At 40.7% G+C, this 13,977-nt stretch overlaps 1 protein-coding gene across 1 annotated transcript in view; it reads left to right on the forward strand.

Annotated features, from left to right (window-relative positions):
• The window catches only part of GRIK1 (glutamate ionotropic receptor kainate type subunit 1), a 159,831-nt gene that overhangs the window by 89,797 nt on the left and 56,057 nt on the right, over positions 1 to 13,977 (forward strand). The window contains exons 4-5 of the mRNA XM_085297841.1: positions 1,201 to 1,382; positions 12,176 to 12,229. Of these exons, the coding sequence (XP_085153967.1) occupies positions 1,201 to 1,382; positions 12,176 to 12,229 (236 nt within the window). The remainder of the gene's footprint in view (positions 1 to 1,200; positions 1,383 to 12,175; positions 12,230 to 13,977) is intronic.

Consider the following 13,977-nt stretch of genomic DNA (forward strand, 5'->3'; position numbering starts at 1 on the left):
AAAGAAATAGCAATGCTTCATGTTGCCTTATATGTACTATGGGTCATTCAACCAAGGACATTCATGCACAAGACAAATATATGCCCACTCCCAGCAGGAGGGTAAAGAGCTTTTTCATATTAAGCATTTGTTCGATTTTTGTTTAATAAGTGCTTCTTGCTCATACTCTCTCTCTCTCTCTCTCTCCTTATGCACATTTTTAAGGCAGCCTTTTACTTTCACTCAGCAGGAGATCATGAGTTTTTCTGTGAGAAAATTAAGTTTATGGAAAATGAGAGAGAGAGGTGTGTGTAATTCACACACCTCAAAGAACTCTCAACTATCTTTCTTTGTTTTTACAGACAGCAAAATTACATAAAAGTGCTGAATTAGCTGGTAGAATCGCACAGTATTTGAATACATGGACAGTTCTTCCAGTGTTTGAGCTCCACYGACTTCAAATAAGCCAGGCAAATCCATACCAGCTGAGAACTTAGTCCTAGAAATTATGTTCTTGTGTTTACAGATAGAATGGGGTCTTAAAACATTCCAATTCTTTACAAAATCTCAGACTTGCTGGGTGACCTCATGCAAGTCATTTAATTTCACTGTACCTTTGGGCTTTTTGTTTCTAAAATGATGATGATAAAAAGTTAATGCTCCCCTCCTTGGGAAATTACAGTGTATGCTGAGATAAGGACAATGAGAACCATATGGATGCCTACCAAGAATAATTATTGGTAAGCACCACTCAGGCTAAGCATGGGCTTCTAAGTGAGCAACAGTAGACAAGCTGTCCATTAAATATTTTCTCCATTTGTCTTCCCTCATCTGCTTGCACCTGAAATTTGGCAGAAGAGTTGAGAAAGTTTCCTCAATTCCAGGTTCTTGTTGTTTAATACTGAAGTAATAATTGGCTACCAGAGAGGAAGAATTACCGGAAGAATTTTGTAAAGTTCTCTATCAATATTGCATTGGTACAAACAGCTTCCATAGAAATCAATTCAAAATATATTTCAGAGTATTTAGTTGGTCAAGTAAAATATAACTGTTAAAAGAAAATGGTACAACAATATCGGTTGGTAGGTTGACAAATATGAAGTTAACAGCTTAACCTTCAGACAGGTGAAATATATTGGGAATGATAAGAGATAAGATTATGTGACAATAAATACTCATTGTACAGAATGGTTAGTTGAATACCTGTATACCATTTTTCAGGTCTAATTCGCCTTCAGGAGCTCATCAAAGCCCCTTCCAGATACAACATTAAAATCAAAATCCGCCAGCTGCCCTCTGGGAATAAAGACGCCAGGCCTTTACTCAAGGAGATGAAGAAGGGCAAGGAGTTCTACGTGATATTTGATTGCTCACATGAAACAGCAGCGGAAATCCTTAAGCAGGTAAAGAGGAGGGAGTGAAAAAACTCAGGACTCATTGCGTATCCTGAAAGCTGTCAGCCTATGTGGTTTTCATTTGCTAGGAAGTGCTGAAATTGAATTCATTGATATTGGCCATAGGCCATAGACTWTATAATATCAGGGACAGAAGTTTGAATTCATTGCATCAGGCTATAGACTTTCAAATAACAGAAACAGTGGTTGTTACAGAACAACATCCAGCTTCTGAGCACTCAGCAAGGTTCCAGGGCTTCCCTGAGCTATAAGGACTGTACTTATACAGCAAAAGGAAATTTGCAACTCTTCTTAATACTTCAGGTTCTGCGTGGCTGGGAAGCTTGTCACATTTATTTCAGTTTGTCCTGCTTTAATCAATAAAATTTTTATGTCTTCCCCCAGAAAAAGGAACAGGGGACGTTTTGATGCCCTCATGCTGTAGCTCACACCCAGCTATTCCCTCCACAGAGCCTCCACCTCCACYGCAGACAAGAGAGTAACTCTGCATTCACATCACTGCAGCAAAGCAAAATTTGGTCTGCTGGTACTACCTCATCAACTTTTAAACTCTGATACAGCAAGAAGATGGAATGATGATAGTATCAGAGGAAAGAAGTATACTTTAAAACAGGAAAAGAGGCTATTGTTCAAGGGCTGACATAGCCCTGATCTAAATGTGAGACACAAGGCAAGGACAAATGCTCTAAAGCCTGATATTAATGGGCTAGGACATTACCAGCGGCACACAAAGAGTAGTGTAAATTAGAATTTACTCTTGTCATTTACTATATATTTCCAGACAATCAAAGCCTAAAGCAGTGGCTCCCACAGTCCATTGACCTGTAAATAGTAATACTAAGCAAGTAATGCACGGTGAGCAGAGTTTTCATTTTTGCTGCAATTGTGTTGGGGTGGTGGTGGTGTGTTTTTCTGTTTTGTTTTTAACTGTCAGACAGTCTAACAGGAAACACTGACCACAGCCCGTTAGGAGAGGGTCCACTGATCCAAACGCAGAGCATTGAGCCACCCCCAAGAGGTTAAAAGCTGATGTTCCTGTCCCAGAATGTTRTGCTGAAATATTTCAGTTATGCAGACTAGCATATTATACTGTGCTGTAAATAAGACAGCTAACTGGATGCATTAGTCTGCAGAGCCTGAAACCGTCCTCTCCACTGTGAAGAATTGCAGTCCTGTTAATGCAAACTTGCAGGATGATRTCCTAAATCAGAGGCAATACAGCTGAGAGCAGGCACACAAGTTCCCAGGAGCTTGGAGAGTGAGATTTATTGCTGTCAGAAAAGTTGGCTTGTATTAGATTTTAGAGTTTTCTCAGTGCAGACTATACATTTAAGCTACGACAGGGCCAGCTGCAGGCATGGAGTTGGGAATGTGAGGAAAGAGCAGGGGGAGGGTGCACAATCACAGCTGCTCTCTCACGTGATGGGAGCACACCGTAAGGGCCAGCACTGAAGTGTGTGYGTGGAGGGGAAGCAGGAGGGCTGCTGTCCCCTGACTCTGCTCCCGAGTAAGTCTGTCCAAAAGCATTAAAACATGACAGCAGGAACAAGCTGCTCCAAAATGAGGTTTGCAGGGGCAGAGTTAGACTGACAACATGAATTTTCAAGGATTTGCAAGAAGAAAGTGCAGATGTCTGGCACACTGCAGGAGGCACAGGGCTTCCTGTATTCCAGACTGAGTATTAAAAAAAAAATGAAAAAGAAAGATAAAATAACCTTAGAGGTAAGACAGGGCAAAGYGGCAGAACAGTTTGTGTGGGAAATGGATCACAGGAGACAACCGGCAAGCTGCGGATACAGAAAACACTCTCCGATACCTTAAAAGCTTGGAGAAGGATGGTGAATAGCAGTGTGGAAGGAAATTAAGAGAGGTACACCTGTGATTCAGAGCTGTGGGAAAGGAAGCAACATAAATATAGGCTAGATAGAAAGGGAAAATAGCTTTTATATGCGATAGTCCTGTGGCTGAATCTAGATGCTGACAGCAGTAACTCAGGTGTTGAAGTTCCTCATTGSCAAAGGCAGCTGTGAAATTTAGAGGTGTGGAGGGCTCTGAATTTGCAGGTATGACTCATCTGATTGTAGGTTAGGAACCTGAAGTACCATGGTTCATATTCTCATCATCACACACAGAAATCCCTACATAATTCAACCCTAGATGGAAAGAAGACATTAAACAGAATACTACAGAAATTGTTCTAAGAAAACTCTGCAATGCCAATAGAGAATGTTCTTGATCTGGAGATTTTGTAAACTGTCCAATGGATAAATCATTATGAAACTATGTGGGACTTCCAATAGGAACAGGAACCAGAGCCAACAGTCATATAAATCAATCCTAAAAGCAACAATTCCTTATCTGCCTACTGTATTTACAATCATCTAGTAGCAGCTTAGTAGCCCACGTAGGAGAAGATAAATACACCAAATAGAAATTTTTGGCAGGGGGAAGAAGGGGTGGCRTTTTACAGATTAAAGCTACAGAGGGGTCACACAGGGGCTGCATTTCCCCCTCCAGGTCGCAGGACAATCTGAACTTACTTGAACCTAGAGGTTACACCACCTCAGTACTGACAGCTGCTCCTTCTCCTTTGGACACTCCCGGTGGGCAGGTGCACCTCTGGCCTCCTTCAAGCCTCATCTAGGACATGTCTGGCGTGCGCCCCCTGCACTTCCCTGCTGCGGGGTGGCCGGGCATACCCACAACAGTGTTTCTGCTGGCAGCCACCATCCTTCCTCTGAGCTGCTAGTASAGGCAGGGCAGAAAAGCTGCCTGGCTTCTGCAAATCTTACCTGCTGCTGYGTGCCAAGGTGTTGGCAGCAATGGCTCTTCAAGCAGGTGCAAATCATGCCGGAGCTCAGGGGGCACCGGCTGCATCACAGCTTGGTTCCTGGGGAAGGAGGGGGAAGGGATGCTGCAAAGCTCTATATGGGAGCTAAATACCTCAGAAATGATGTCCTTAAAGAATCAGCGTATGGAGCTCGATTTGGGAGTGCAGATCTACCCTGACCAGCTACATTGCCAGGATGCGGGACTAGGAGAGGTGACCAGCCTGCCTAGCGCTTTTGTTTACAAAACAGCACAAAAGACAGATTTCTTCTCTTAAATGAGACTATCTTTTGTTTATTTATAGCTCCAAACACAATACCACACTTCTGCCTTGTGCACAACAAGAACAGGCAAATCAATAAACTAATTTAAGCAAAATATAAAGCCTGCATGCAGCTGAATAACCTACTCSCTTAACTCATACATTTTTCCTTCCCTCTGACATGCTGCAGAGAGCCCAGCCTTCCGCAGTCCCCGACCAGCCTAAGGAGGCCTGGCTCTCTCATCACCTAGACCTGGAAAGAGTAGGAAGAAATTGTGATTATTCAATAATTCAACATTTTCARTGATTGCTTTGAGTTTTCTCTCCAATATTCCCTTAAGGGTCTCGGTAACCTCATGGGACTGGAGCACTAAGGGAATTTACCAGCTCTGTGGCCTGTCCCAGGCAGCTACCTAACTACCTGAAACCAGTGGTTCATGCTGACCAAAGTGACCTGTTCCCCAGGCATCAGGATAGTCTGAAATTACTTGAACCTAGAGTTTACACCAGCAGACCTCACAAGCATGATGTGCTGCATCAGCCAAGCTTATGCAAAAAGTTGCAACTGGTCTGTCACACCCATGATCTGCCTGAAAATCCCAGTCCTGTTCTCCCTGAAGGCAAGAGATTTGGCTCCTGGAGTTTCAAAACTCAAAACTGAACAAATCTTCCACCAAGGACCGTGATTTACTAGAGACTTAGATGCCAAAAGTAGGAGTTAAGTACAGTTGTGGTTTATCAGTGCAATTGTGTGATCTCCAAAGTCCCTCCTCAGTATCTGCTTAAGCTCTCTAGGAGCCTCCCTGTTGGACTTAGCAGAGGGTGCCTAGCATCTCTCTCCTTTCCAAGCTTTTAAGTAGACATCCCCAACAGAGGCAAGCTGATCATGCACACTCCAAACATGCCTAAAAGCAGCAGAATAGGATCCCTTGCAAAAAGAGGCTGGAAATACTTTCTTAGGGAAAAGCGTGGTGGCAGAAAGCAATTTAGTGCTCTGTCTGTAGTCAGTTTTGTGTGCAAGTCTCCCAATATATCCTGCACACACYGTATTTGGTCTGATACTGCCTTTTTGTGTGAAAGACTTACTTGAAGAGTTTAAGTTGCAATTTATTCTTCGAACTCACCAATGATTGATATACATTTTACTGGTAGGCAAACTTATCCCTCATAAATTATGCAACTAACCTTAAATTATCCACTTCTCTCCCCACAYCTTTAAATATTTTTAATTGAACAAATAGTATTTTAATCAGATTTAGGACACTCATAAAGCATTTTATAAAGGCTTCTATGTTTGCTTTCACTGTCTGACAGAAAGGGCAGCAAAATAACTCATTCTGTTCTTACAGGGGTGCTAAAATTAAGTGTCACTGTAGCATACATTCTAAGTATAATAATAAATGTGTGAAGATAAAACATCAGTTCTTGAGTATGCTCCCTCAAATAGCCTGATGGAGGGGAGGTGAAGATCACTGCTAAAAAAAAAAAAAAAAAGGCAGGATTTGCTCTGTTCTCACTACTTCTGGGGAAGTTCCTGTGGCAGCTCCTCCCTGCATGCCCAAAGGTGGGAAGCAGAGAGATCCTCCTTTCACTGGTTCTCTTCTCTCTTCTTGAATTTATAAAGAGGTCCCAGTGGAAAGATGTCCTCTTCTAGCTTCCTGGTTCTTGCTGAAAGGCAGCAAGGGGAAATCCCAGCCTTTGGGTGAAGGCATTAGTGAAGAAAATGGGCACAGAAAGTGAATCTTATTGTGGCTCTCATAAGAGCCCTAAGGTCCTGCATCATTTCATTAGGGAAGGTATAAAGCAATGCRGTATGAGATAACTATGTTTTTTGTAGTAGTTACATACTATGTATGCATCATGACAGTCTTACCTCCCTAAGATGAGGTGAGCTAGTTATCGCAAACTGTATTCAGTTCTGAGTGCCTCCTGAGAGGAGGTATGAGGTGAGCAACACACACCAACTGTGTGCTTAGAGGGGCACRCAGGCTGCCAGAGAGTGCAGTGAAACTGCCCGGGTATTGGCTTCCCYGTTATCCTGATGAGGCACTTTCTGAAGTGAGCCAGGACTCCTGTTTGGCCTTTGAAAACAGATTTCCATACCTTAGAAGCAAGTCAATTGGGGCAGCCAGAGTYCAGGCACATGCACATATTAACCCAGAAATCTGGCTATGCATTTGGGCTCCCAAATCTAAATGTAGGTCTCCATAGAAGTAAAGGTGGCCGTCGTCTCCAAACTTTATTCTGAGATTGCTAGTCCAGGCAGAGATCTCTGTTTCTCTGCTCTCATTATGTGGGTCATCTAGACGAAAGTTAGACTAGGTACATATGCTCGCAATGCAGTGCCATGCTACTTCTTGCACATATAGCTGTTCTTTGCTTCCTTTAACAGTTCACTTGGTGGTATAAACACAAGCAGACTTGCAATCTGAAAGAGTGTTTTCAGTCTTGGTGTTATGAGACTATGTCACTGCTGGATTTTGAAGGGCAATGCTGCTGCCTTAGCTCTGTGAGATCTCTTCAGGAAGCAGAAGGAGTCAGCCACAGCAGACTGCAGCTCTGGGCAGATAGGTTTGTCTTGTCCTATTGCTATGGCCTTGGTTTCCAGATGGAGTCAATACTAGCTAAGCATTTACTGAGTATATCCTGCTTTTTACATAGCACATGTCCCTACTGGAGGAACTCTCTACCAGCTAGACCACTGTTCTGATAAGGCAGGGCAMAGGCTATACTAAAGGCTTCCAGTAAGCTAAGTTACACTCAGGTAAAGCTGGCTGAATGAAGTCCAGGGAAGCACTGGAAGCACAATATAATCCTCTTCATTTATATTGCACACTTGAGAGGCAGGAAGGTGGAGGGGGGTTTATTCATTATAGCTGATCTTGCTGATCTTAGGAAACATTAGTGGTACTAATTAATTGGATAATGAGATGCATTCCTTTAATACTGATGAAATTAAATAATAGCATGAGTGAGGAAAGTGCATAGTGAAAGCAAGCAAAGGATTTGATGCAGTTCCCGCTAATATGTTTCCCCATCCTTCTACTTGCAGCCTGCCTTGAGGGAAGACTGACACTAGCTCTCAATGTGGAGATAATTTTTGGAAGGTGAACAAATGCAGGGTAGAAGCAAGCCAGGAATGAGGCCCCAAAGAGATTTACAGGCATAAAAGATAGTACTGTTAATCCACTCTCTGTCCGCTTGCCGTCTATATTTTGTCCACTGAAACTCATTCAGATTCRCACTGACGTTCATGATCCACAAGCTAAAATAATAGGTCTGCTAAAGGCAAGACCTGAACATCTGACTTGAGCTTGACTGAAATGGATGATTAGAGGTGGAAGTCTTTTCATCTTATTCCCACGATAACGCATAATCAGCTCACAGTATCTCCTATCCGGGTTTAGCTGAAGAACAGATTTTATACAGGCCTGGATGGGTAGGAGATCAGCAAGGAGCATGCTGAGCATTTCATTCTGATTCCACTAGTTTAAGATCTAGAGTAAGTAAAAGCTGTTATTATTTTAAATAGGACATTTATATCGTATGCATAATTATTTAAATACTTATATGCAAAGTTATTTGAATAGGAATGTGAAATGAAATYTCACTCTAGTTTCTTTTGGGCACTTAAATGAATCTTGTTCTCTTCCCTTCTCTTTCCTGGACTGTTATGCTCATTTTCAATTGTGGGAGGGTACTACTTCTTTGAGAAGAGCCAAAGCAGCTGCTTTGCTATATACTTTGGARATGCCCCAGGCTGAATTGAGTTTTTTTATTGTTATCTGTCTCACAGTAGTTCCTAGAAGCTGTAGTCCCTCTAGCTGCTATGTTGCAAATACAGAGCAGAAGACCAGTCCTTGCTACTTAGAGTATGCAAGTGCAATTCCTCTATATATACTACTAGGAGCATCTGAGTCATTAAGATGATGCTTTGTAGTCTTCAGCACAACATGGCAACAATTCATTTTGCTTTAACTTACCCTCGTCTGCTGTTTTTCTAACAACATTCTTCAAACTGAGTATTTAATACTGTCATCATATCCATCGCTTCATTAGGAATTTTGTTCGGGAAGTATGTAACCATAAAACAGATATAAAACTTACTATAGTACAGTCTTTCAGAGCCACGAATAAAAAGCACCCAATTTAGGTCAATCTACAGATCTCATTCACAAGCCACAGTGATGTCTAAAAGCTATATAGCTCTTAACTAATTATCATCCTTAACGACTGTTGGGGGGGGGTGGCTAGTTAAGACCTTTCCTGTAACCAGCACTAAGTGAGAGGGTAGASCTTGGTGGAAGAGGAGGGTCCAGCTTGGGACAGAGCTAGCATCAACTCTTATTCCTTAGCCAGAGGATGACATTATTACTGTATGCTTTGCTACTTAAGAGCTTCCTCCCACCTAGCTGCAGTTTCACATCTTAATTGAGTCAYGATTAAAACTGAAAATACAAAAAGCGACATATTGATTGAGCAATCCTGGGCTGCTGAATACTTTCTTTGGAAGAGAGATGTCAGCAGGAAAGCTGATGTCTCACACGCAGCCCTGGCGAGCAAGGTCCATGGCAATCCCATAGCAGTCTTCCCACCCACAGCTGTAGTGAACCCTGGGTCTTGGTCATGGCAGATAACATTGCTTGCTGAACCTCATTTTATACACTCARTTGCCCTGGGGTTTCAGGGTTTATGGTTTTATTTTGTTTTCAGATACARCCCTGTAGCATGACTTTTGAAATCCTTATTAGTCACAGGCATGTCTATCCTGTCTGTTTATAGTGCATTATTTGGGAATCAATATTCTCATAAAAATTTTTAATCAAAAGTGTGTTTAGGAGTCAGACACTCCGTTCAGGCTACTACCTTTGGATTTGTGAGGAAAGTAATAACTGGACTAGCTTGGATTAATGAGCCAGACACCCAGTAGCGGCGTAGCTGTAGCAGCACAAGCTATATAATGCTTCCCAAATGCCCAGGTTACGCACTTCATAATCGTTCAGATTAATGTATCTTTACACACAGTACAACCTTAGTACAGTTGCAGTGCAGGTGGATTTCAGTGACCATGGCAGCAAACACATTTGGTTTATTAGTAAATTGATGTCTATCCTAATTAGAGAGGGGGTACATTTTTCAGCTTACGGTATATTTGCCCCCCCCCCCCCAAAAAAAAAAAAAAGTGGTTCTGGTCATCTTAAAACTATTCAATCATTCAGGCTAAATTTGAACAATAACAGTAGCTAGCATAAATACTACTGTCAGGACTAGATTTACAAAAGAGTTGCCATCTCCCTCTTATTCAGAGGCCAGCGTTCACACCTGAGACACCCAAGGAGCAAGTTCGGTTTCTTCCCCCGACCTGAGAAGATTGGGCAGCCTGTCTCCCACTTTCCAAAAGGATGGTTCAGTCACTGGACAGAAAGTGTTTGCACTCGTTTGGCTCTAAATCCATTCTGCATATGATCCTCCATTTAATACTAAGAAAACTTTCACTACACCAAGAGCATCTAAGCATTAGTATAATAGCAGAGCTGGTGAGCAGTTCTAATGGTTACCTTTGCCCTTTCCTGAAATTCTCTTTCTTTCTTTCTTTTTATTCCATGAAGCTGAAAGGAAGAAAAGACTGCACACTCAACCCTAGAAACAGTGCTGTGACAAACATAAGGGGGCAAGCTAACAAATACATGCCACCGTCATATTTTAGAGAGGAAGTTGTATTTTAAGGCATTTTGTAGCCTAACGTTGTCCTGATTCCCCATTGTCTTGCAATCTGCAGGCACGCACATTGCATTTTATACCTTCTGATATAAGTGCAATGGTATGGTCATCATAAACTTGACATTAGGTTTTCTRTCTCAAGGTAGAACTAAAACTGTAATGAATCAATAATTTACCTCTGGATATTTGTAGCCTTCCTTTTTACATTTATTAATATGCTCTTGCTTTCATATTAATGTAGAACAGTGAATCAACTGTGAACTTCCTGTAGAGGACCAAATTAATTTAGGCATGCAGAGTTTTATCTGACTTCCAACCMCATTTGTATCATTATCACCTAGTGGCTGACCTGGGCCCCAAAAGAAGCAACTGGGTTATTTCAGTACCTAAAGAAAAAGAAAATTTGTCATAAAAATCCTTACTGGCACCTCCTACCTGTAGCAGGGACCTTAGGCACAGAGATCCAGCTGCTTCAGGGAGCAGARCTGAGTCCAATCAAGTCACCTGGGAAAGACAGCAGGCAAAAGTTTGMATTCATGCAAATGATACTATATATCATTTTCTGTGCATTAATAAGGAACATCAGTCCCTAGAATTGCTAGATTGCTCATTTTTACAGGTAATAAAATAACTCTAAGAAATGCAGTAGAAAAGGACTAATAAAATAAGAAATAAAAAAGGCAATTTTGACATGTAAATTCAGTGAAGTGTTTCAATAAAATATTTGCCTTCTGGCTTGATTTTTTGCAGTTGGAAACGGATTGGTTGTTTGTGATTAACACTGAGCTGTTGTTATTATCTACTGCAGCTTAGAAAGTTTAGGCTCCTTCCCTTTTTATGTGCAGAATTGCCCTCTGCTATCAAATAACTGATTTACAGAGGCTTTTGCCACTTGGAAGAATTCTGGCCGGTTAAATATTATTATGTCCCCTTACCTTTCAAATAGCTATTCAGCTGTTGATACAGGTGTTTCATAATACTATCTGTAACACAKGCTTACTTTACTGTGATCAAAACTGAACAGCATTTCATCTTTGTGTTACTGCATTGATAATAAATTTGTCACTAGTTACCTAGCTCACAATTCCTCATGCTGATCACGCCTGTCCAAGGAAGGGCAAAATGTTTGAATCACAGCAATGGTGCACGTAGACATGATGACAAGAGGAGGTGATACTGGTCTGAGGCTAAAGAACACAGTCAGGGGAGGTTTACATGGGCATTTCCAATTGGCACAGCACCAATTTTCAGATATGTCCTGAAGGAAAAACTCTTCTTTCTCCAGAAGGYCCCATAAGGTCCTCACCCAAACTGAGGGATGGAAGAAGAGCTTCTCTCCTTCCTGCTAAAAGTGGCCAAGTCAGTATGTGTTTAAATGTCATCCTCACCCAAGAAATATCACCTTAACTGGCATAGCTTCAAAAAGTATGACTCTGTGGAAGATTCAAGAAATTCTTTCTTTCTGTTTGTTTTGGCAACCTTCTGCAGAACTGAATTCCCCAGGTGGAAGAAAAGGCATTTAAAGAAGCTTTCTTCTAGTTGTTTTTTTCTGGTTTACTTCAGTGAGAAGCATCTTGTTCTCATATGATAATGCAGAATAAAAACAAAAGTCTAAACCCCTTTCACTATAAATTCCATTATCTCCTAGTAAATTCCTTTTTTTACACTTCTCAACTGAAGACTAAACAATTTCACTTTTCAAAAAATCAACTCCTTRTTATCTCTAGTCATTTGTCTTGTCCTGGAAGTTTGGCAATCTTTAATCTCTTTCCTGAGCAGAAGTGATAAAAACACCATTTAACTAACATATGATATTTTTCACTCTTGAAGAAAAATGTAGATTTTATTGTACTAAGGTTTTTATAACCTGTAACATCATTCCAAATTAGTCCATGCTTTTCAAAAGACTGCACAGTAAACTGAAAGCATCCAGTGTAAAGTACATTCACATTTTAATCTTTTTCAACAGATTCTTTCCATGGGAATGATGACAGAATACTACCACTACTTTTTTACAACACTGGTAAGAAACACTAAAGTTTGGGCGTGAATTTTCTCTGTTGCGGAAAAGATAAGTTTTGTTGTAGAAAAGAAAAAAACGTTCACTTTTCCTCTGACATTTGGTTGCCATAATTCAGGAAAACCCTGGAGAATGAGTAAGCATTAGTGTATCAGGAGTYGCTATTTTGTGAAGATGGCTAACCATTGAATACAATGAAAATCACTTGCAGTGCAGTGCTTAGGGAGAAAGTTATCAATATGGGTGGATCAGAATAAAACAAAATAATTAATCAATCATTTAGAGTTCAAATGCTCTGGGCCACGTTCTTGTGCAGTTCTGCAGACGGTGTGGTGAGGCCTTTGTCCAGCAAACCATGTAAACTCACACTCAGGAGTCTTTACCTAACTCCAAAAACATCATCTAATTTTTAGCAAGTTGAAGACCACCRTGCTCCATCGCATGGACCTTGCCCMCCCTAAACTGGTCWGGTTGAGCACAACACAAAAACAAGACAGTCAGGGTGCTTTGGCAATAAGTCAGAGGGTGCTGTATCAAAGAGGTGTGCTTGGTAATAGCAGATGTCTGACAAATAATGTTCATAGCTAAAGTGTTTTATTTACTCATAAAACAAAAACCACATGCATGTAGCGTCACTTGGGAAATTTTAAGGTGTATAGTAAAAGATAAGCCCTAAGTTTTGTTTTATGGCACAAATGTATGAATAACTATTTCACACACATTATTCCTATATTTAAATATATATACACTATGTATATATCTATCTCTCTCTCTATATATATATATACACACACATATATATATATAATTTGTTCTTGAGATTCATTTGTATTCTATATCAGAAAGACAGAAGAGAAGAGAAAGCCCATTCTAACGTAAAGAAAAAATGTAAAAATTTACATTTACTGTGGGCATTACACTTTTATACAACAGCAGCAAATCAACAATTGTATGCATGAGTTAGCGTGGAGTGTATATTAGAGCAACCAGTGTTGATGGTATCTGCACATTGTGGTACTGTAAATGTTGACATTTTGATGGTAATCGTGATATTACACCTTGACCCACACATTTGTCATTTTACTGGCCTGCTGGGATTGGCAGAAAATTATTTTGAAAAGAAAAGCCGTTATCATATTTTCACTGCTTGACAAATACGTCTGTGGAATGTGTCATGCAATTACATCATGGAGAACATCCATTATTTTCCTGCCTTGTAAATGGTGAGCAACCAAAGCACGTGGAGTCACTGTGCACTGGCCTGAAGGGTCCATTAGGCATCCTGGCCACAAGTTACCTGAAGCACTCAAGCCAGGAGAAAAATCAGGATCATAAATAGTAAAAATGCACTGCTCTCGACATCTCTGGGAATTTCCCTTCGTAGAGTTGAGAAGCAAGCTTAACATTGCCCAACGAATCCTTCACGTTGGGTTGTCAGAGCTGTAACATTATTAGAGGACTGATACAAACTAAAACCAGAGCCTATTATGCAGGGAATTGGCATTTATATTCCAACAAAGCAGATATTTGGTTTGTCATAAATTTCACATATCTTTGGTTTGCTCTAATTTGTAGCCAAAGTAGTTATGACTACTCTCTGTGGGCAAGTAGAGGGTTCATGATGGGGGAAAAAAAAATACCACACACTTAAGCTTTGGTTTGAAAACCAAGTGCAATTTTTGGCCTAATTATAACTTCCCAAAGTTTTGCTTTAAAAATGCTACATCTGGTTTTGTTTGCTTTCTTAATGA

This window comes from Rhea americana, unplaced genomic scaffold, assembly GCF_003343005.1.
Source record: "Rhea americana isolate MKP2758 unplaced genomic scaffold, rheAme1 scaffold_130, whole genome shotgun sequence".
Taxonomy (NCBI): Eukaryota; Metazoa; Chordata; class Aves; order Rheiformes; family Rheidae; genus Rhea; species Rhea americana.